Source organism: Trachurus trachurus, assembly GCF_905171665.1.
Source record: "Trachurus trachurus genome assembly, chromosome: 1".
NCBI classification, from domain to species: Eukaryota; Metazoa; Chordata; class Actinopteri; order Carangiformes; family Carangidae; genus Trachurus; species Trachurus trachurus.
Window position 1 is genome coordinate 6998058 of NC_139891.1, and position 24137 is coordinate 7022194.

The following is a 24137-nucleotide window of genomic DNA, read 5'->3' on the forward strand; positions in this document are numbered from 1 at the left end:
GCCTTTCACTCACTTTACTGAAACTAGTTGCCAGTTTGGTTTCTTATCGTGTGTGTGTGTGTGTGTGAGAGAGAGAGTGAGCGCACGCGAGAGAGAGAGAGATCCTACCTATCTGAATGTATTTGAGGGCTGTAGAACGTCGGTCCACGCCGACCTGTTCCCACTGGCCTGTTTTGTCTAAATATAGGGTAGTGATCACAGACATCGTCATGCCGAACATATTCTGCTCTCCACAACCTGATGGCAACTGGATCATGTGACTCAGTGATTTCCCAGCAATGACGTCGGTCACCAATGAACCTATCTGATTTTGTCCTGTGTGAACACAGGGAGAAACAAAATAGAAAATGTCTCAACCCGGTGTAACAGTCATTTCAGTCATGAAGAACAACTGTCTGTCAGTTCTTTACAATACCTGTCATACACATCTCACCTGACACAAAAACCATGGTTCTTGTAGGTGCACCTGGAACCAAATCTTGCGAACGAACCCTACTGTTAATAGTAGCCTCGTCTTTTCCACCTATGGGGAAGTTCGGTATCAGCAAATGAAAAGAATAAAAATATCCACGTGTTCACTTAAATAATAAACTCAGTTACACCTTTGCTTGCCGGATCAAGAGTGTAAGGAATCACGTTGTTCTTGAGTTTGCCTTCAGACTGGAAAACAAACAATTACACTGATTTGCAATCACTATTCTCAAGCAAACCTTTTACAAGACTGTAAATGCAATCACATGAGTCCGTTTATCTTACCACCACAAACAGCTTCTTTTTGACCCCATCTCTGAAATCTCTTCCTTTAACAGCTGCTTGGACCTCAATGTCAAGTAGACCTAACCCCGAGGGAATAATCACGAAGGGTACTGGTCGTGTACTTCTGGGTGGGATTCTGATCTCTTGACGATAAAACCCATGCCTGGAGGCTGCACTGCACACTTTTTCATTTTCAATCAGGTCTACACGCACCTTGTAAAAGAAGAAAAAAGGAAAGAGGCTGAAAAGATTATCCTTACCCATCTGAATGCAGTGAAAGAGCTCTTCACATCGCAGATGCAATAATGTGTGTAGCCTACTGATACTTAATCCTTTGGCATTTAAATTCCATTTCATCACATCATAAAGTCAAATTTCAGAGTGATCTGATAATAAAGTATAATCTAATTAAAAAATCTGACATTAATTGTGTATTCATTGCTTTCTTATCTCTTCATAACTATTACTGTGACTTGGATTTTAATCTCTATACAGTACAATGCTATGACTTCCTGCCATAAGACCCTTAAGCTGGACAAGAAAAGTTCTCCCTAGAAAAGCTTTGATGGAGAATTACCACTTTGGACCAGTCAACCAGTCAAGTCCAATCAAGAGCAGAGTACTTACTGCATATGTAGCAGGGCTGCATACACACACACACACACATATATATATATATATATATATATATATATATATATATATATATATATATATATATATATATATATATATATATATATATATATATATATACTTTACAAATACACTTTACAATAAGGGTCCCTTAATTAACGTTAGTTAGTACATTATTAAGCATTAATTAACTGTTTACAGACATATTAACAATCATTATTATGTATTACTTAGGATTAGGAAACACATTAATTAATGTAGCCTATTAGTAAGAAGTTAATTAATGTTTACTACTCAAAGTTAGTTAATAAATATAAAAGTTGAATAATGTCATTAGTTATCATAATGTATGCATTACTCAGCATTATTACACGGCTCTATTGAATCCTGCTCTCTGATTGGTCCAGCGCTGCGTTCTGCGGTCTGTTATTTCTGTATAACGGACCGTCGTCATGTATAACAGACCGTTGCTAGGGACGCCGCTCTGATCAGCGCAGCACAGAAAAGAAACTATGCAGGATATTTACCTTGTGTTTCATTTTTACCGTCATTAAACAGCTTCGGACTAATAGTGATGTTAGATAAATGACTTGTAACTTGTTACAAGTAGAGTGGAGGCTCCTTCCACATCGCTGCTGCCTGCTGGAAACCAAACCTGCTGATCAGAGCCTCTGACCCGGTGTCACAGCTCTCCTCCTCTCGCCTCGGTGGCACCGCGGCTCCGCGACACAAACGCTCCCCGTAAACAGTAAAGTTAATCTCTTGTTTATGACAGATACGACTACACACAATACACACATCGTAACACGTGTATGGTAATCCATCGATCCACTGATTGATTATCAAAGGCTTCAAATGCACGAACGGGAGGAGGCTCGGCAAAACAGTGGAAGTGACCGGTCTTGCAGATTCGCTAAATGCAATTTTAAATCGATGAAAGTCGTATTTTGATCAACATTTCAAATTAATTATTTCACTCGTAAGCCGTGTAATAAGCGGGATAATGTATAGTTGGTCGGTTGTTATGGAGAAATAAACCCCTTCATGTTGTATGAAACCCCTCCGCTTCGCGTCGGGGTTCCATACAACCTGTCGGGGTTTATTTCTCCATAACAACCTCCGAACTATACATTATCCCTTACTTAAATAACACATTAGTTTATATATTAATGCTTAATAATGTACTAACTAACGGTAATTAAGGGACCCTTATTGTAAAGTGTTACCTTTTTTCCTTCTGCCAAGGACATCAAACATCTCTTGGTGAACTTCAGCTGAAAAGAGCTGGTTCCAGCACATTAACTACACTAACCAACCCCTGCTAAGAGCACATTCTGGTTGGAATAATTGGAAAGGTTTCTCACACTTACAGTGGAAGTGTCATCTCTGTAGTTGTAGACAACTGCCTTAATTTGCACCTGCTCTTTACGGACAACAGAGTATGGCAGATGAAGCTTAACAAAGAAGTCTTTCCTTGCAACTACTGATAATGGCTTGGCCACACAGATGCCTTGAAAATGAGAGAAACAAATATTGGATGAGAAGAGAGTGAAATAAAATAGGACATTATAATTTCAAATACAAGGAGCTATACAAGTCCTCACCATTTTCTCTTGAAAAGCTGATTCCAATGAACTCCCAGGTTGTGATAGTGTCTTTCAGAGGGAATGGAATGATTTTACTGGTACTGGAATACACAAGAAAGGCGGTGTCCATTTCAGACATTTTAAAAATATTTGAATTTAAAGCAGAAGTAAGCGATATTTTTGTGTTAATATAAGTCTTAAATAGTTATATCTTCCGACAGCAATCACTTACATAGAGTGTTTGGACCGAAACACGGGTCTCTCAGTCACTCTGCTCTGCTCTGAGCCGAGGAGAAAACATTTCTCGTATCCTACAAGTTTTATCCAATGAGGTGAGAGAACGGCATGCAGGGCTGTGTGTGCAGCCAAGGGATGCGCCTGAATGTGGTGACGTAGGGACGAGGACCAATAGATCCATGACGAGGGTGGGGGTTGCTAACTCCATCGGCTGACAAGAAGTTATGGTGCGTTCAAGGAAACTCGTAACTCGTGTTTTTCCGACCTGTGAAGTCATACCAGTTCGATCTGGTACGAGTTCACGGGTCGGAAGTTACGAGTGGCCGTTATAGTGACATTCACAGGTAAAACAGGTTGGAAAAACACGAGTGGGTTGCCTGGAACGCTACAAAGTCGTAAGTCGTGACTTGAAGCTGTAATTTACGGTTTCAAAAGCCTGCCTGGAACGCAGCATTAGCCAAAACGACCGGATCGCTTACTTCTGCTTTAAGTGTGAAAGCTAAGTGGTTTGGCAGCAGGAATAACAGAAATAGGCTCAGCAGACCACTATGTAGACAGTCTATGCTACTTTATAGGCATTGTTTCTTTTGTCATTGTAGATTTTGTGTGTGTTTGCTGCAGTTGTGTCACCATGTCTTTTGACCACAAGCAGGCAGTCTGACAGAAGTCCAATACCAACTTTCATCGAATTTAGAACGAGAAATTATTTGATCTGGATTGTAGTCGTCTTCTGTTTCCTCACCTATAGTGTTATCGAAAAAAAAATTCAGTTATTCTCTCCAGGTTGAAATGTCCTTACTAATATCGTTTGAGCACTGAATGTGAAACCCTTTGCCCCTGTCTCTTACTGCGAGCTAGGACGAGGCTGTCTTCCCTCTCCTCAGACTGTAGAGATTCCATCTCCTTGCAGCACCGCAGGAAGGCCTGAACACAAGCTGCTCCATCTATGATGTACTCACTGCGCCTCTCGCAGGTGTATGAGAGGGGTGTTTTCTTCATGCCATCCAAACAACAGTCACGTAAAGTTTTGTCTGTATATTGGCTCACTTAACAAGTTGAAAAGGTAATGAAAAGACAGAGATGACACCAATACAGAAGGATTTCTTAACAGAACATATTCCTCATACACATTTGGAAATTACTGGATTAATTATCTCCTTACAACCCAAAGTTTTAATTTTCACTCTAGATGGTGGCCTTCAAGTTGAATTGTCTGTTCTAGTTTTAGTTTTAGGTTTTGTGTCACTTCCAGCCCATATTTTGTTGGTATCTGTCTTTATTCCCCAAGTCCTGTCAGGTTTCCTGCCTGTATTACTGCTGTTCCCGTACCTACTGTCTCACACCTGTGTCACATTGTTTCTCTCTCTGTGCCAGCTGGTCTGTGAGCAATCCAGCATTCTCTTTTGTTTTTGAATGAGTTTTCCCTGATAATTTGAATACCTTTGCCTCATTCTGCCAGACCACCCTTGTACTGAGCTATTTTGTATTAAAGATGTTGAACCGTTTCTTGTCTCTGAGTCTGTGTTGTGAGCAGTTGAGTCCGTGAGCCTGACACGAGAAAGTTCCTTGTTGTATATCACATTCCCTGGCCATCTATATTGATGATGAATCTACTGAATCTACAAAAGTTGCAAAATGTACGGTTGGTTTGGTAGGGTAGGAATTTTCGAAGTTTTTAAATTTAAATGAATATTGACATGTGCTTGGAGTTGAGTAAATCTGGCATGGGACTGGAGCTTTGTGCAAAGTTTGGTGACTTTTCATGTACGGGAAGTAGGATTTCCTAGGAAGATGACGAAGAAGAATACTGGCAATAATAAAAGGTTCCCAGCTGCTTATGGTGCATACAGGTGCTCTGAAAGTTAATAGTTCACCCATAATTGAAATTTCACTCAATATCTACTCACCCTCATGTGGACTAAGGGCTGGGAGAAGTTTCAGAGTCCTCCGTGGCTTCTCTGAGTTAAAGGGGGTCTCGGCGTCACAGTGCATGTCCATATAACGGTTGCAAATGGATACGAACTGTCTTCGTAACAAAAAGACACACCAAAAAACATCCAAATACTTCCATGCTGCTCGTATGTAAGCGCCAAGAGGAGCTTTGAGATAGCCTGGCTCTCGCCAGACCCTTGTAGTTCCGCAAAGCTCCACCAGAGGCGCTACGCTCATCTCCACACAAGGGTCTGGACTCGAGGCCAATGCAAACTTCTTCCCCGGAGCAAAAAATAATGAACCAATCAGGATCGCCGGGCGGGACTTTCTGAGGTGTGACGTAGCGCTGAAGCGACTGTTTGAGTCAAACAACAATGGCGGCTCGCAGTGAGGAGTCGTGCGTTGGCATTGATTCTGCTATTTCAACTGTTTTGTCGAATCTATCGAATATTAATTCTTTGAAAGATGAACAGAGAACGGTTTTGAAGGCATTTATTGGTGGCAAGGATGTTTTCGCTCTTCTTCCGACCGAAGAAGTAGCTCGTCATTCAAGATAACGGACAAGTGGTTTATCCAATCACATACAAGATTTTTTTACAAGGCCCCGCCTTCTGAAATGAATCGCCTATGGAGCAGTCCCAGACCCTTGTGTGGAGCTCAGCGTAGCTTTGCGGAACTACAAGGGTCTGGCGAGAGCCAGGCTAGCTTTGAGAAGCTTCCGCTACAAAACAAGCTTGAAATATAGACTTATTTAAATTTTTTCGGGACAATTTCGCATTTCGGGGCTTCAATACAAGACGAACATTACGAGCAGCATGGAGGTATTTGGATGTTTTTTGGTGTGTCTTTTTGTTACGAAGACAGTTGGGGCCCTATTTTCCTGGCGCAACTCAGGGGGGCGCAGCGAGGCGAGCCCTGGCGCAGCTGGCGCAGTGGCATTTTCCTCCAGTGCAACAAGGTGCGCAGCGGATTCGGTAAATTGGCAGACTGCTGTGCGCCAAGATGGGAGTGGTCACGCAGCAGGGGGAGGTGTCGACAGATTCACCGTGGCGCAGTGACAATTTGTTGCAGATAGACCGCGCGGAGAGTGCGCCGAAAGCTCGCCAGCTCCAACCTGGTCTAATCTCAGCGCAAGGCAAAGCGCAGCCAGCGGACTGGTATTTTGACTGCCCAGCGCGCAGTGCGCACACATCACCAAGACCTCACAGGCAGATTTCCACAGTTCCAGGCACATTTAAATGCAATTAATAATAATAATAATCACAATAACCCCTATTTATTGTATCTGAATCAGCACATACACGTATATCTATATAGATTGTCCCGTCACACTGATGACAGATCAAAGGCTGTCGGCATGGGTAATGGAAACTCAGCCTGACTGAATTAACACAGATGAAACCAGGGGGGGACTGGGACAAAAAAGCAGCCGTGGATGTCCCAAGAGCAGGTGTTGACACTACACACTGTGCCGTTGCGATGATCAGCTATTTATTTATTTACTTATTGATTTATTAGGGGCCAGCGCCGCATCGTCACGCGACCATAACAAATAAAACTGAAAACAAATAAACTATCATCTCTCACAGCAAACCACAATCAGCCTCGGCATCAGATAGTGAGCAGATATTCACATCTCCCATCTCAGGTAAATTCTAAAGAAAAAAGAAAAAGAGAGACGCTCCGTGATGCCTCCTTTACGCACAGCTGTTTGTTTATGTTGTGATCTGTGCACACGGGTTTAAATAGTAGGTTACTAAATATGAGTGTCTTTATTAATGGAAAAGGGGTGTGTGTGTTTTGTTTTTTGTTTTTTTTTACTGGGCAACAGCTCTCAATATGTCAGAGCAAACCTGGATAACATCATAACCTCCTCCCTTCCAGACTACTTTTGCATCATCAGCCCGTGAGGTCTGTTCGTGCGACCGGACACTGCGAGCTTGGACCGGACCAGAACATCAGTTTCCTCCCGTCTCACTTGCTGTGAGAGATGATAGTTTATTTGTTTTCAGTTTTATTTGTTATGGTTGCATGCCATGTCTCCCTAGTGTCAGTAGTGAGAGAGAGAGAGAGAGAGAGTGTGTGTGTGTGTGTGTGTGTGTGTGTGTGTGTGTGTGTGTGCGTGCGCAGTATGGGGTGTGGGAGGGAGGGGTTTTTACTTGTAATTGTTTTTCTGTTTCTATTTTTCTATGTGTGTAAAGCACTTTGTGTTGCATTCCCATGTATGAAAGGTGCTCTATAAATAAAGATTGATTGATTGATGGTCGTGTGACGATGCGGCTCAATAAATCAATAAGTAAATAAATAAATGAAGAGTTCATTTGCAAAAGCAGATAACTCCGTTTTTTTTTAAATTCTAGAATCTTCATTTTTTATTTTTTATTTACATAAGGTGATATCAGTCAAACCAAAGTTGAGTGACTTTGAGATGTAACAAAACAGACATATCTCAAAAAAATAAAGTTTTATTGAAAACAACACTATGCAAAGAATAATTACAAAGCCTCAGCTCATTTTTTTCAAAATGGCACTTATCTGCTTTTGCAAATTAACTCTTTAAATATAGCAGATCATCGCAACAGCATAGTGTGTAGTGTCAACACAGCAGTAATCCATCCCCATCTTTCATCTGTGTTAATTCAGTCAGGTCGAGTTTCCATTACGCGTGCCGACAGCCTTTGATCTGTCATCAGTGTGACGGGACAATCAATATAGATATACAGTACGTGTATGTGCTGATTATTGTGATTATTAATTCCATCTAAATGTGCCTGGAACTGTGGAAACCTGCCTGTGAGGTCTTGCCTCCCTCTTCCACGGTGAAGTCAACCGTGCGCCTCTCGTGCGCGGCGGATTTAAAGGTGAGGAGAGGAGCTCATTTGATTGGTGAAGATCTGACTCGGCTGTGTCAAACCCACTCCACGCCTTCTCTCCTCCCCCTATGCCATTTGCGCCGGTGGGAGGGAAGTAGGCGGGATGTGCCCCGCTGCGCTTCGAAGGAAAATTGCAAACTGCTCCTGGACACTCCCCGTTGGCGAAGCGAAGGCGAGGCGCAGGGCTGACTCGCCCCGCCTGCACCTAGTTCACGAAAATAGAGCCCTTGGTATCCATTTGCAACCGTTATATGGACATGCACTGCTACGCCGAGACCCCCTGTAACTCAGAGAAGCCACGGAGGACTCTGAAACTTCTCCCAGCCCTTAGTCGACATGAGGGTGAGTAGATAATGAGTGAAGTTTCAATTTTGGGTGAACTATCCCTTTAAGTTTTTCAACTTTATATTTTAACCTGATGAGAGATTTTAAATATTGGACACCTGGATCATAAGTTGTAAGAGAAAAAAATGCTGAACCAATAACAGGCAGCTCAGCTCCCAACCCCTAATAAATATCATATGCTCACTGAACTGTGTCAGTGAATCGCTGATTTTCAAACCGGGACTGCTTCATTTGGTGTCTCTACTGGTTTTATTCCTGTGGTCAGGAAGTCTGCAAGTATTTTTTACATCTATACAAAAACGGTGTAAGAGACATAGTTCTTAAAGGTGTACAGAAAAGAAAATTGAATTTAAGCCCACTCTGGGTCATAAAATTAATGTAATAACTCATCTATCAGACGATGTAGGTCAAACTTTGTGCAAAATTCTATTTTTGATTAAATCCGGGATGAAAGTGTGTATTTTTTTTTCGCATTGGATAATGCAGGCGCACGGATTATACGTCAGCCTGTACACGATTCATCAGCCACTGATATTGGATCGGTAATCCGTCATTCAAACGTCTGAGACACGCACACACACACGGAGCTCGGGCTCGCCCCAAACTTTGAATATCCCGCCCGCCCGATAACGACCAATCAAATTCGTTTTCCTTACTCGGGTAAACTCGTGTTGCAGCTCGTGACAACTCGGCGCGACAAACAGGACAAACGGCCATTTCTGTACACCTTTAAGACATAGTGCCCAAAATGTATGGACTCAAAAATAATTGGAAAGATGTATGTGAAGTCCAACATATTCATACATAGTGGATAATCAGGTAGTCAGTAACTGCCTGAAATCCCTCCTGCCTATTAAGGGGACTCTCTGCCTTGACCTCAAAATGCTAATCCACTCTTGGACTGTTAGACCATTATCATGACATGTTATTTGAGACATGGATGCTGTAGTACTAGCCCTGCTTTATCTGCATATATGTCAAATAATAGGGGTGCACCGAATGGCATTTTTTTGGCCGAAGCCGAATACCGAATAAAATCAAAACGCTTGGCCGAATAACCGAATAATACCGAATACTGAAAGTGGTTATAAAGTTTTTAAATAAAATATTTTTTTTAACTTAATTTTCAAAGAAAGTAAATGTTTATTGACTATTCTGACAGTTTTTGAATATTCCAGTTGCCGTTGCTCATCAAAAAAACCCAAGTGTCTTTTAAAACAGTGGTTCCTAACCTTTCTTGGTCAGATTTTTTTTAATTCATCAATTAAGCTGCTAGACATTTCAGACGACCTCATTTGAATTTCAGGCGACCCCACATGGGGTCCCAACCCCAAGGGAAACTCTGTTTTAAAAGACGTCGGCCACGGACGGAGTTGGCGACATGCTGGGACGAGGAACTTTCGTTTTAACTGCTGCAGCCGTCTCTCCCTTTCGTAGCCTACTCGGCATGCTGTTGTTTGGTTTTTAAATGATTAATTAAAAGGCGCGTTCCTACAGGAACGGTCCCCTCACTCAGTCCTCTCAGTGGCCGTGTCTCCGCCGCAGACAGGACGCACCGGCACCGGGCTCTTGGAGCGACGTGCAACGGTGCGCGCGGTCGCTGTGCAGCTCCCCCCCCACTGCTCTTGTTGCTGTTGTTTTTCCAGCAGTAGGAGTCACCTACTAATAAAGCTCCATGGGGTTTAAGCTGCCGTTTCCATCGTCACGCAATCGCGTATTTATCAGACTTTTTTTTTTTTTTTTTAATATTCGGCCTTGCTTTGCGCTCATTCCACCGAAGGCCGAATGTTGCTTTTTTTGCAATATTCGGCCGAATATATTCGGTTACCGAATAATCAGTGCACCCCTATCAAATAATTAGACATATCAGAAGCTCATATGATGAATGAATGCCTGCTTGTACCAATTATCATTTTCATGTGGGAATAGCTTTCACTTAATAAAGAATCAGTAATTTACATGTATTTCAACCTGATGTGGATATCTTACAACATGTTCACAGATCCTTGGTTGTGAAACTGTCAAGTTATTCTTAAAACCAATATGGAAGCACTGATGTGATTCTTACCAAGGCTGGTTTGAATATTCTGTAAAGGACTGGATCGTTTTCGCCTGCTGGTAGAAGGACATTTCAGTTCTGGAAATGGAGAGGACAGATGGACAGACCAATTCTTAAACAGAATCCAACAAGTTGAGTGTTGAAATATACTGTATATCAGGAAATTGCACATATAACCTTGGTTAAGGCTGTTAAGAATACATTTGAGCATAATATTAGCCAAGTTAAAGGCATAAACAAATGGACAAATCCTTAAAGCTGTAGTGCATAACTTCTGTCGACCCCTAGAGGTATTCTACGTAATTAGATGACAGGCAAGGGATGAACGTCTGCTGGAGCTGAGTGTGTCTGAGGCTGCGGCCACATCGACACAAAAAACAATGGCAAACACTTCCAGCCCATGTGAGCGAAGGGGCCCATAAAACATTCACTCCCTCTGGCAAAGCAGAACCACATCTTGGCTCACTTTCTTTATTTCTTTGAATGTATTCCTTCTGCCGAACAACCAGGCCTCTTCTGTGTAGTACAATCCACTTCGGAACTGTGTCTTGAGCACTTTTGTGATCTGTGTCAGCATTGTTTCTGTCTGAGCACAGAGGAGAACTTTGCAGGATATTTACCTTATGTTTCATTTTTACTTGTTAAAAACCAAGCCTATTTTCTAGGCCTTTTCTCGAAAATTGCATATCCATAATAAAATTAGTAGGCTATATCTCTTACCGCTTTCCACTGGTCAAAAAACCTGTTTAAACCCGCTAACAATCGGCTTTTGGTGGCAGTGGGAAAGGCAATGAGCCGTGTCGGTGACGCGGGTCAAACGACTCGGCAAGCGACGCGGGTTAAAATCGCCTTTAATCGGCTCGGCTCTGCTCGGCTTGCAGTGGGAACGCCAGACCCGCGTCAACCCGCTAATTTGCGTGATGTCGCTGAGCGTTACGTGACGCCACGTCATCGCGCCGGTCGCGTCTCTTATCACGTACCAAAACAAAGCTCCGCTCCGCTCTGCTCTCATCCGAGACTGGGATCAAAACATCAAAGAACACTGACCAAAAGCCAAAAGAAAAGAAGCGACAGTCTGTTTAACTGACCACAGACTCGCTGTCCTCCGCGGTCCTGGTGCTCCAGGTCAGCCAGCCAGAGAGTCTGCCTCGGCGGACGGACACTCCGCGGCGGGCGGCTGTGGCATGACACTGTGTGTGTCTCTTGCACCGCGGATGAGAGCGGGGCGACTGGTTTATGCTCTGTCTGATCCCTCAGCGGGGGGTCAGACTCGGCTCATTTTGGTCAATGGGAAAGGGGCCAAATGCCGATTGCTAGCGGGTCGACCCGCGTTAAAAAAACCCGCGTCGACCCGCTAATTTTAGTGGGAAAACGGACGGTCTATTTGAATACTTTTGGTGTCATAGTAAAGGGAAACAATTTAGAAATTGCTGAGATGTGTAAATTTCAGTATAGCCTATGTGTTACTGGTGAAGAGTAAATGAAGATGGCACACAGAAAAGAAAAAATATATATACCCCCCCCCCCCCCCCCCCCCCCAAAGAAAATCATATTTTAGATGAGTGTCCTTCAGAATGATGCTGCTAAAGCTCAGAACCTCTATCAAATGATTGTACAATGTATGAACATTGTCTCTGCAGTGGTTGATTCTGATTAATTGAAGCAGGACAAAATTATTGAGATTTTACTACAAAATATTCAGGCGAACTTTCCAAAATGTCCATTTTTGGCACAGCTTGGAACTACCTGCCACTATAAACCATTGTTTAATCTTTATTTTCACACAATTTGCATAAACTAACTGAAAAAGAATCAACCGGGACTAAATAACAACTACTTTCTAGGCCCTCTGTGTCCCTCTGCGTAAATCTGCACTCAGAGCAGCTTTTTGGGTGCAGTTACGCCTGGCTCTATCTCTGCAGCGGATTGGTTGATTCGAGTGATTGACAGCTCATTCGAACCGTTAGAGCCAACAGAATGAGGCTATACCCACGTTGATGTGATTGACAGTACTGGCAGCCAATCAGAATCAGCCAAATCCTGAAATGTGTGACGCGCAGGTTGTTGTGTGCGGCGCTCACAAAGGTTCAGCCGCTCCTAAAGCCCGTCCGGAGGTGGCGGCAATGCACCTATAAGTTGGATGCCAACCGCCAATCAAAATCAAAAGAAGAAGAAGCCTGTCCAGACCGATTTAGATGTAACACCGGTCAAAGTTCAAACTGGAAATATTGTGGATTTACCCATAAAACAAACTTTTCACTGCAAAACAAGCAAAGGTAAGAGGAAATTACGACCATGTTTTGGCCATCAGTGTACTCGACTTTGCTGGTTTTTGTCTTCTCTCTCTGCCGTGCTGCTGTGTAGCTTGTAGCTTGTGTATGTAATGTTCCAATCTTTGTAGCCGGCTCTTTCAGATGAGCGACAGCTGATGTGTTTTGCATAATGCACAGTAGTATACGAGAGAGAAATGTGGCGACTGGGTCCACACAGAGGTGCTTCATGAAGTTTAATGTTTAGTTGTTTATTTGAGTAGTGTTTGGGCTGTGTTTGGGTCATATAAACATGGTTTTTACACGTTGTAGACCAGCTTCTCTGTTTAATTTGATGTAAAATATGACTATATTCTTTCATAATTAGTGCTGTAGAGGCTCTGTGGTTGTTCTGTATGTTAGGGTACAGCTTCGGACTAATTATGATGTTAGATGAATCACTTGTAACTTGTTACAGGGAGAGTGGAGGCTCTCTGCCTTCCACACTTGCTGAAAACCAAACTTGCATGCCTCTGACCTGGGGTCACAGCTCTCGTCTCGGTGGCACCGCAAGTCCGAGACATGAACGTGCCTCGTAAACCGCAATCTCTTGTTTATGACAGATAAGACTACACAAATACACACATCATAACATGTACTGTATATGATAATCCATCGATCTACTGATTGATTATAAAAGGCTTCGTTGAAAACAATTGCACACGACCAGGAGGAGGCTTAGCAAAACAACGGAGAAGTGATGGCTACTGGCTTGTACGATGTAAACAGGAAGTCATTGCCAAGCCCGTCAAAATTGCTTAAACTAATTAAAGCAGATATCAGTGGAATGTTTTTGTTAATATAAGTCCTAAATAGTCCTATTTTCCGTCAGCAATCACTTACATGAAGTATTTCAGCCTAAACACGAGTCTCTCCGTCACTCTGCTCTGCTGTAACCCGAGGAGAAAATTTTCCTTGTGGGATACAAGTGTTATCCAATGAGGAGAGAGAACGGCATGAAGGGCTGTGTGTGCAGCCAAGGGATGCGCGTGAATGTGGTGACGTAGCACGAGGACCAATTGATGCCTGACAAGGGCGGGGGCTGCTAACTCATGGTGCGTTCAAAGAAACTCGTACTTTGTGTTTTTCCTTCCTGTGAAGTCATACCAGTTCGATCTGGTACGAGTTCACGGGTCGGAAGTTACGAGTGGCCGTTATAGGGAACTTTCACAGACAACAGGATGGTAAAAACACGAGCTACGGGTTACCTGGAACGCTACCAAGTCGTAGTTGTGACTTGAAGCTGTAACTTACGGTTTCAAAAGCCTGCCTTGAACGCAGCATTAGCCGAAACGGCCGTGAAGCTGATATCTGCTTTAATACAGACTAGACATAATTTTTTATGGAAAAGAAATACTTGTCTTCTGCACCCCTCTAAATGCCCCATGGATGTATTATTTTTGAAAAAATATAGCTTTTAATGAGAATTCCCCATATTCAACCTTTAATCAGTGCTGGGTTACCTTATCTAGTAATGGCTTGGGTGTAGGGCTGTCCCGATTAATCGACCTAATCGATTACGTCGATGACGTAAATACGTCGACACGTGCAACATACCGTCGAGTTGTTTCCGATTACGTCGATGACGTAAATATGTCGACAGGTACAACACACCGTCGGGTTGTGAACCATAGACTGTAACGTGCAGCAGAAAAACACATGCTGCACCACAGCAGCACCACGGCAATGAACGAGCACCTGAAGCTGCAACATCGTTCATTCATCTCCACATAGCGCTCTTTCACCGTTATTGACGCTCTCTCTCTCACTCACACGCACACACACACAGAGAGCGAAGGGTGCGCGGTAAAAACGAAACTCATACGGTCCGATCGCGGACCCCCCGCGCCCTCCTCCCTCGTCGGACAATCAGACCACCCGCCACGGTCTCCTTGCTTTATGTATCCATAGATGTAAAAACACGTCCTTGTGTTGTTGTTTTTTTTTTTTTTTTTTAATCCACTCCGCTGCTGCTCTGTGTGCACCCGGACGCAGCACAGCATGCACATCGTATGTGAGGGTGATGTCCTGATTAGTCAAAAAATTAATCGTTAGACTAATCGACTAATCGAAAAATAGTCGATAGATTAATCGGGAGAAAAATAATCGCTTGGGACAGCCCTACTTGGGTGTAATGGACATTTAATGGACATGTAAAGTTACGCACTACAGCTCTAATGGACACATCACTGTACTTTTGGGGAGTTTATAATATGTTGTCTGATTATCTCTAATCTAGATCTAGATCTAGGGAAAGAAATTAAACTTTTAATAAAGAATCAAAGAATCATCACCTTGTCTGTTGGGAGTCCCCTCTAATACGCTTGATGTAAACAGCAGCCCTGCATCGTAAAACACACCCATGTGGTCCTTTCCTCCACCTGGTGTGCAGCCTGTATCATGCTTCTCCACTGTGTCCCATATCTGGATGAAAGTCATACTCACATACAATACAATACATTCCTTGTGTGCCAGTTTCCATCTTTAAATCTCAATTCAATTCAATTCAAAAAACTTTATTTATCCCCGATAAATAACAGCCCTTGCGATTGTCTGCATTCTGGTCCTGAAAACCCTGAACCTTGATAGTATGAACTGACCCTAACATAAATCCAGCAGATAGCGGTTTAAAAGGTAACTAAAAAGCCACATAGGCTTTGAGGTGGAATGTAATATTTTTTACTCTGGTGTTTTCAAATTTACTGTCATTTGATGTATTTTTCAAAGGTGTTTTATTTTGTCACATATGGATCCAACCCATCTCTGAGGAGTAGTGGGCAGCCGCGGCGCCCGGGGACCAACTCCAGATCTTGAGCCAGTGCCTTTGGTCAGGGGCGCTGACTGGAGGATTAACCTAACCGACATGTTTTTAGTCAGTGGCACCGCCTAAAAATTTGGATTTTAATTTAACTGAATATGGGCTATATGGATTGCGCAGTGGTGTTTTGAAGTATTAACAACACTCCATGATAGCCTAGGAGTTACTAAACTAACCTATCCAGGCCAGGTTTATAAAGAAAAGTAATTTGCGGCGAATGTCAAAGCATTGCTTTACTTTCACCAGCCACTAGATGGAAAGCCAGGGAGAAATTATTAAATTCATAAAGAATTTCATCTTACCACTAGGAGTTCTTGCTCTCTATTGGTCTAAAAGTGTCTAAGTTTTCCTCCTTTCCTTGATCCTCTTTACAAAATTGGTGACACTTTTAGGAAAGGAAAAGTAAAAACTCCTGATCCAAGAGCGAGACTCCATTACTTTGTCTGATTTCAGTTTGCATAGATGCAATAGATCCATGAATCATTCTGGCTAGTCTGCAAAAGTGTCACTGTGTAGACAGCATACAGTCTATAAATTGAAGGTGTGCTTTTTCTTTTTACAAATAACTCCTTGTCTTGTGATGCTGCAGTCATTTTATATATGTATGTTCCATCGATAGCAGCAATCACACTGGGTAGAACAGTAATTTATGTTTTTAAATGGACCCCTTAAAACACTTTATAGATGGGATAAAGACATTACCCTCTGCTGGGTGAGGCGTAACTTGCTGTTCAACAGGAAGACTCCTTTGTCAACCGCCACCAGTGCCACTGTGGCTCCAGGATCCCCAGTGATCTTCAGCTCAATGTTTTCTTTGGGCTCATAGGATGGCCTGTCAGAATTTCCTGTTTCCAGATTTAACTGAAAGAGGGGAGACAACAATGATTGAGACATGTTGATTCATGTTAAAACAGCTGAATAAAAACCACATACAAATCTTTGTTTTTGTGCCCGGAATCATACACTTGATTGATTAGTTGTTTGTTGTTAGTCGTTAAGCTGTCTGCTACATCGGCGTTGTGTCTCACCGAGCCCATGCAAGAGTCCTGGACATCCACCCAAACAGAGTCTGCTACTACTTCATTGGATGGGGTGTGGTAGTAGGCTATAATGCGGAACGACGGTATCATATCTTTGGTGATAGGAATTATTGTGGACAACAGAGTTTCTGATGTTATCCTCAACCGTGCTTTTTCCAACCTTATCAGTTGCCCTTTGCTCAAGACCTTTGGAAACACAGATTTACACATTAGCATTCATCCAACTTGTGTAGCCTATTACTACACGAGGTGTGGAAAATAACACAAATACAAACAGATACAGAGACATGTGTGCAGGTTTAAAAAAAATTGCTTACTAGATATGTTACGTCACGTCCATGGTCGTGCTTGTTGTAGTTGAAGACGATTTTCAGGTTGTCTCCTACTTTTACCTCAGCTTTACCTATACCTGCAGTAGCAGTATTGCATATTTTTTAACATTCAAGATACATTATGCAATGTACAGTAGTTGGACAGAGCTGTAACCTGCACCACTGTCACCACCATCTGATGTTATTAAAGAAGGTTCTTTACCTATGTGGATGTAGCTGTCACTTGGGGAGTTGTATGAGAGAACTGTCATGGTGGCTTTGGCTTGGGGGCCATCATGATTCTTTGTCGTTGCCTAGAATTTAAAAGGTTATCATGTGCACAGTTTTATATAAAGCGATGTAGGCTGTTTGCAATACCTTTTTCTTACTGAGATAAAATTGTGGTAGACGATTGTCACAACGCAGAGGTCTTCCTCAGGGGGACCTCTACGTCGAAACGTTGGTTATGTCTGAACCTTTGTATTAAAAAGTCAATTTTGACTTTTTTTTTCTGGCTATAAGCGCGCGACTTAACTTTCTTTAAGTCATATTATTATATTACCACATACTAGTTTATGTACTCATGTTGTTCAAAAAGGCAAAAATTTCAGACACTTACACTGATTTCCAGTGTTTTCTGTGTTCGATTTGTATTGATGCTAAGCCTTGCCATGCCATTTTCTTCAGTTTTGCCAGTCACCGTCCCTGCTTGCAGCTCCACATCGACGTCTTTTGCTGGAGTCCCATCAGGATTCAGAGTTTCAATCTGCCACCAAAGAAATAGACATTGTAACAGTCACAATATAGATTTACAATATTTATTATATTTACTATTTACTATTTATTATATCCATCTAAAAATAGCATCACATTATTATGTAATATGTATAAAAGATAACTTGCCTGTCAGGTAGTGGACATGAGTATAGTGCGACCAGCTTAAAAGGATAGTTAAACATTTTCACAAATTCGCCTATTGCCATAATCCCTATAGTCACAGGGATAGGTTCATCACCTATAATTATCGTTGCATGTTGTTTTGAGATCTGCAGGGCAGAGACGTGAGCTGCTATCCCTTTAATCTCTTACATGCTTAGAACAACGCAAAAACATGTTTTGTTTTTAAACCACACCCAAAAGAGCTATCTGCTGCTCCTCTAGCTGTCACTCAGATGAGGAGAGAAAACCCATGCTCAATACTGGAAACACTAATCAACTCAAAGTCGCTAGTTTTTTGCTAGGCACTAGGGTCTGAAAAAGTCAAATAGAGCTCTGGTAGCTGAAGCAAATCATTTGCAGGGCACCCCAAGCTTTACCAGGACATTTGATTTTTTTTCCCTAAGTTTTACATTACCAAAAAATTGTTCAACCATTTTCAGGTTTTCCAAGAGGCATGGGAACCCTGCAACAACTCCAAAACGCTCCCATGGAGAAATTGTGACCTGCACATTCACCGCACTATGAAATAATAATGTAACATTAAAAGACAGAGTTGTTTTCAAGGCGAATGAAAAGCCGGAACTACATTCTAGACACAGCTGCTGGGCAGAGTGATTTCAAAAGTGCAAGTAGTCGGCACGGCTATTTGCTTCATGTGTCGTAATGTTACATAATTAGATATCATTATTTCATAGCATGGCAAATGTGCAGGTCACAACTTGTCCACAAGTATGTTTTGGAGTTGTTGGATTGCGTATTTGATGAGTATTGAGGGACTACCGTTCACCTCCATTGTGCTCCCTATCTCCCGTCTCTGCCCCGCAGATCCCAAAACAACATACTGTTATGAGTCAGTCTGGTGGGGTGTACGATAGAGTGGTCGCTAAGGACTCTGACATACACGTGAGAAGGGGGCGTGGTGTTGGGGGATTCTCAAAATTGGTGGCAGCTGCTCCCGAGAGGGAAGTCGGGATTTTGGGCCGGAAGTAGGGAGAAGGCAGAGGCCCACGAGGGAGACGCCACAGGGAGAAGGTGGCTCAACGACACACCAAGAGGACTGAAGCGACATCCACCACACCACCATTTGACCCACACTTAATGAACTTAAACAACTAAACAAGGAGTGGGCTGTCCGGGAAACCGAAGTCAAAGGAGACGGCCGGAGCCGACCCACGGACAGGGCGCGCGCAGTTCACTTGGGTGAGTTCCCCACAACACACGACCCCCCTCCAGGTAGGAAACGACTGCACTCACCCAGGGAAATAACTTCACTTACACGTCGATGCATCACGCAGGGACTGGTAGGTTTATGTTAGGTGCTGGGCTAACCTTTGGGAGGGGGTTTTGGTTAGGTAGAGCCGAGGCCAGCCTGGCACCATAACAATACACGGATAATTAAAGTTATAATGAATCTACTCCTGTGACTAAAGGGATTATGGCAATAGGCGAGTTTGCCAAAATGTTTAACTATCCCTTTGAGAAGGATACAATGACAATATATATATCATTGTGGTTACATCTACAATATCCTCTTCTTCTCTTTTTTAACCTCAACCAGTTTCTGTGGGAGAGGGTTCTCTTGTTTTCACATGAAGAATGTATGATCAATTAAAAATGACAAGTGACACCCTGCAGCCATGACAATATCTCACTTTCATTTTACATACATGTGAACATGTACATTACCACAACATCAAAGGTCATTCCTGGTTTGAAATATTTGGATGTTCTCCTGAAGTAGATGGTGTACGGTGATCTGACAATCTTTATATTCCTCAGCTCTGCGTGCACCATTTCAGCACCTTTGCAAACACATGAACAATTACACACAAAATCCCACAGACTCATACTAATGATGTGACCTTTGGGCCTGTTAAATCAGTATCACAAATAGGGCTGCCCCCGACCAAAGATTTTGTTGGTCGACCAGTAGTCGTCACTTATGGCGATTAGTCGACTAATCGACCCCCCACCTTGAGGGGAAAATTTTTTTTTTTTTTTTTTTTTAATTTTTTTTTTTTTTGCCCGTGGTCAGGTTGAGAATTAATTAATTAATGCTCGTGACTCCGGCCGTGTTGGGTCCGAGATTCAACAACAAGCCGGTCGGGTTTCACCGTTATTACCGGCAGAATGCCCGTTTATCACCAATAAACACAGTAGATGAGGAGGGTAAAAAGTTACTGAGCTCAGGCTGTGTGACGGGGGTGCGGGGGTGGAGGTCCGCGGCGTGGAGCGGTGCGGGCATAGACATGTCTATGGGTGCGGGTCTCTGACTGCAGCGGGGACTATCATGGATCCGCTCCGTGACACTGAGACTGACCGCCGGTGAGCGCTGTGGGACGGGACCGGGGCTCAGACAGCACCGCTAATGGTGACAGCGGTGATACGAGAGAGACTGCCGTGCCTTGTAAAAAAAAAAAAAAAAAAAGTGTCACGACTTCCTGTATCTGGCCCTTCAAAATAAAAGCCCCATAACCTTTCCTATACAGTTCAGTCATTGATGTTGGCTTAATTTTGACAAGACACGGCTCCAAATGTTTTTGTTTTTTTCCTGCGACCAATCGACCAATGAAATTTTGGTCGGCTAATGATTTTTTGGTCGACCAGTGCTTGGTCGACTATTTGGGGGCAGCCCTAATCACAAATGACCTCACCAAACTCCTTGATGATGTCTTTTTCTCTTACCGTCCTCTGTCTGCACACTAGCATGTACAAATATGGAACCTCCAATCAGGTTGTTGATGTCGAGCGGATGGATGTCTGTTTTCGACAGTTTAGCTTCTCCTTTACCTTCTGTGATCTAATGTGACATAATGTATTCATTTATTCTGACATAGGTAGTTAAGTGTAGGTACTTTACCACATTTGCAGTAGCCGTAGTAACTGAGCTGCTCACGTCCACTGTCTTAACAGACTTGGGAAACGGCTTCTTTTGACCCTCATGCACAATGCCAAATACTACGGTGGCTGTCCCTTCAACCTTTTCATTAAACAGATACCTGAAACCATTAGAGAGGGACAGATTTAGAAAATGTAACAGAACAGTCAAATTCCAAATGCTCAGATATCGCAACATGTTCATTCATACACACAGGAAGTATTCACCAGGGTTAAAAAGCTGCTACAGGGAACAAAACAGTCAATTCAAGTCTGTCAGCACTTCTCCTGACACTGAGTGAGGATGTAATAATTGATATAATTCAATAAAGTGAGTGAGGGAGTAATAATTCAAGCCTACACACTCATTAAAGAACATTGAGAGTGTGACGAGAGGAAATTAGGTATGTTATTGTCGATAATGTATTGGTTCATGTCTATAAGGCTTTTCATTCTTCTAATCTGTTATTTCAGTCCACCCAAAAATGGCTATGGGGATGCTTTGGGAAGTGGATGTTAGTGATAAGTATCACAAGACAACTTATTACAATTTTTCTCCATTGGTTTGGCTAATTTCTTGAAACAGAAATTACATTCTCAAAACAACATGAACAAATCTCCAAACCACTTGGCAATTATTCACAACAGAAATGTATTTCTCATTAATTTCATCACATTGCAAATGTCTTACTTACTACATGTTTGCAAATGATTGAAGTACAGGTAGCCTGTACAAGTGAATAGATCTTGTTGATCTAAACTGATTGATTGATTGATTGATTGATTCTCAGTCTAATGGTTGTTCTCTCCAAAACATGTCAGCATCATTTCATTGTAAAAGTCATGACATGCAAAATAGTCTGTTAAATTCTCAAAATTAGTCAAGAACATAATATCTAATAATAATCTAATTTCCCTTGTTTTTTTGCTTGTTTATATTGCTGTATATTATGCTGTACTCTGCTGAATGGTGTGACTTTATGTTTGTGAATAAAAATCTTTACAATTTCCTTGCCAGTATGAGTGCAATGTGTGATGTCAAACCTCTTCCAGTTTAAGTGTATTCTGTTAGCCAGACAAAAAAGACTGAGAGGAGGACATGAGGGACATTTCAATGGTCCTTTGCCATAGTGACAAAACATCTAAACATGTTGACTTGCAGTGCTCACACATCGTCAAAGGGATTAGTATTTTGCGGGCACTGACTATTCATATGTGAAAAAAAATAGTTTTGACACGTTAGTGAACTGTTTTGGGAGAGATAAGCGCTTTTGCACATGAGCTGTGTTGTGCTGAACTTTAACAGTGTTTTGCTAAATGATCTTAGAGTTTGAGAATGTAATTTCTGTTTGAAGAAATGAGCCAAACCAACGGAGAAAAACTGTAACATCCTTTAAAATTTCCACAACCATTCTACTTATCAAACATTTTCTCTAAAGCTACATCAAAACCATCCAATAACAAAAAACCCTTCACATACGTTGCGTCGATTTTGATGGTGAGCTCCTCACGGTCCACTCGGAAGGAGGTTTCTGAAGACTCAAGCTTCACCTCAAAATTGGGCAGCACTGATAAATTATACACATTTTATTGTGTGTCCAACATTAAGTCAAATTTAAATGAGTGTTTTGTATATGTGACACCAAATAACAATTGAGGTTAAATGACTCACCATATTCTTTGACTTCAAACTCTGCAGAATAGACGTGCTGGGGGATGCTGAGGAACTTAGCCACCACTTTGTAAATTCCGGGACTACACACACACACACACACACACACACACACACACACACACACACACACACACACACACACACCTTTGTCAACAATCAAGAAATCAATTTGACTTCTGCTGCTATGGTTAAGACTGTTATATTGGCTGACTCACAGTTCTCTCATTGTTTTGTTAACTATAGTTTCTTTTGTTTGCTATTGATCTTAATAGCAGACTGTAGGGGCATGACTTCCCCTTTACCCGGTATCTGACCAGCCCTCTTTTCTTTAATTGTACTCCCCTAACAACTCAATACAGTACTTCTCAGTACCACTATAACATGGTATTATTACAACTATAAATGACTATTTCTTCTTTCTTTTCTTATCTTTTCTTATGTCTTCATATTAGAACAAATTTATGACATCATTACTGTAAAAGCCCACCTTTCTGTTATTTCTCAGAACATTTTTTTCATATCAATAGACAATTACTATGTCATAAAGAGATCCAAATTACAGGTTTACCTTTTTTTTCATTTGTATAATTAAAAAAATAAAAGACTAAACACATCACCAACATTGGTATACAGTGCAAAACTTGCAAAGTGTGCCTGGACACACACCTGCGCCTCGCTTGTGCCTGATCTGGGAAACTAGAGCCCTAAGTGGTTAGAACCAGCAAATTGTTGCTTGCAGTTATAGTTTCCTTTTCTTTTTTCGTCATTGTTTTGGATAAATCATTTACTTTAATATGTAAATGATGCAAAGCCTGTGAAGCTAGTTCGGGCAGACGACTCAAGCTGCACCCATCCTGATCAGCTGATCAATCACGTGCTCTCCTCATCCAAATGGAGTGGGATGTTTAACCCCCCTGCTTACCGGCTCATCCCTGGCTATGCTGCCGCTGCCGCTGCTGCTATTTTTCTGCTCTGCTACTGCTGCTGCCCACTGCTGCCACTGCTTACATTTTGTTGCTGCTGCTGCTGCCCATGAGGTTTTGCATCACCTCTCCAGCATCCATCTGTGGGCTCTGTCTCTATGGTCCCCTGCGGGGGTCTGCTTGATTCCCTGTAATGTCTGGCAAAGCTTCATTCAGGGAACGAATAACTGAGACAGAGCCTGACGCCAAACCTGCTGCAGCCATGCTCAAGGATTCCTATGCTGTGCTTCATCTTGCCATGCTTATACGCTCAATCCTAACTGAACTAAGATTAATAAACATTACAGTTACAGCTGGGGAATCTATTGTTCCGCAGACATGAAAATCTCCCATAGCCAATGGTCCCTTTCCTTCTTGCAATCCCCAGCTTTCAATTTCATGACTGTATCGTGTGTAACTGGTAAGACATCACAATGACCAAACCTAGGATAAACACCTGCCATGATGGTGCACAGACAGAGACTGGTAGATGAAATCAATATCAGTCATGCTTGCTTGTTTGCAGCTGTTCAATTCAAAATGTCTTGTCAACTGAATTGAATTCACCTATTGATCATGTTGCAAATGTGAGTTAAACTAAACTAAATCCAATTAAATACTCACCTGGCAAGTGTACTAAGTCGGTAGGCCCCATCGTAGTACCCTGATATCAGGGAGAATGGAGCATTAGGAAGAGATAAAGCCACGCCTTCAGGGGTCTAAACACAAACAGCATTTGACCAACCATTAATAGTAGCAAGGTGTAAGAGAATCGAATACTT

The 24137-nt window shown here is 42.3% G+C and overlaps 1 protein-coding gene across 1 annotated transcript in view; it reads right to left on the reverse strand.

The window, feature by feature from the left end:
• Positions 1-24137, reverse strand: part of LOC310988780 (complement C3-like) — a 42977-nt gene that overhangs the window by 13665 nt on the left and 5175 nt on the right. Inside the window, exons 5-25 of the mRNA XM_083975520.1 lie at positions 23980-24074; positions 22391-22473; positions 22199-22286; positions 20738-20840; positions 20527-20641; positions 19528-19643; positions 17522-17668; positions 17126-17216; positions 16909-17000; positions 16580-16777; positions 16254-16412; positions 15028-15157; positions 10434-10502; positions 4064-4261; positions 3846-3957; positions 2997-3079; positions 2763-2902; positions 757-969; positions 603-660; positions 434-523; positions 109-315 (exon numbers count right to left, since the gene is read on the reverse strand). Coding sequence (XP_083831646.1) covers positions 109-315; positions 434-523; positions 603-660; positions 757-969; positions 2763-2902; positions 2997-3079; positions 3846-3957; positions 4064-4261; positions 10434-10502; positions 15028-15157; positions 16254-16412; positions 16580-16777; positions 16909-17000; positions 17126-17216; positions 17522-17668; positions 19528-19643; positions 20527-20641; positions 20738-20840; positions 22199-22286; positions 22391-22473; positions 23980-24074 — 2587 coding nt within the window. The remainder of the gene's footprint in view (positions 1-108; positions 316-433; positions 524-602; positions 661-756; positions 970-2762; positions 2903-2996; positions 3080-3845; positions 3958-4063; positions 4262-10433; positions 10503-15027; positions 15158-16253; positions 16413-16579; positions 16778-16908; positions 17001-17125; positions 17217-17521; positions 17669-19527; positions 19644-20526; positions 20642-20737; positions 20841-22198; positions 22287-22390; positions 22474-23979; positions 24075-24137) is intronic.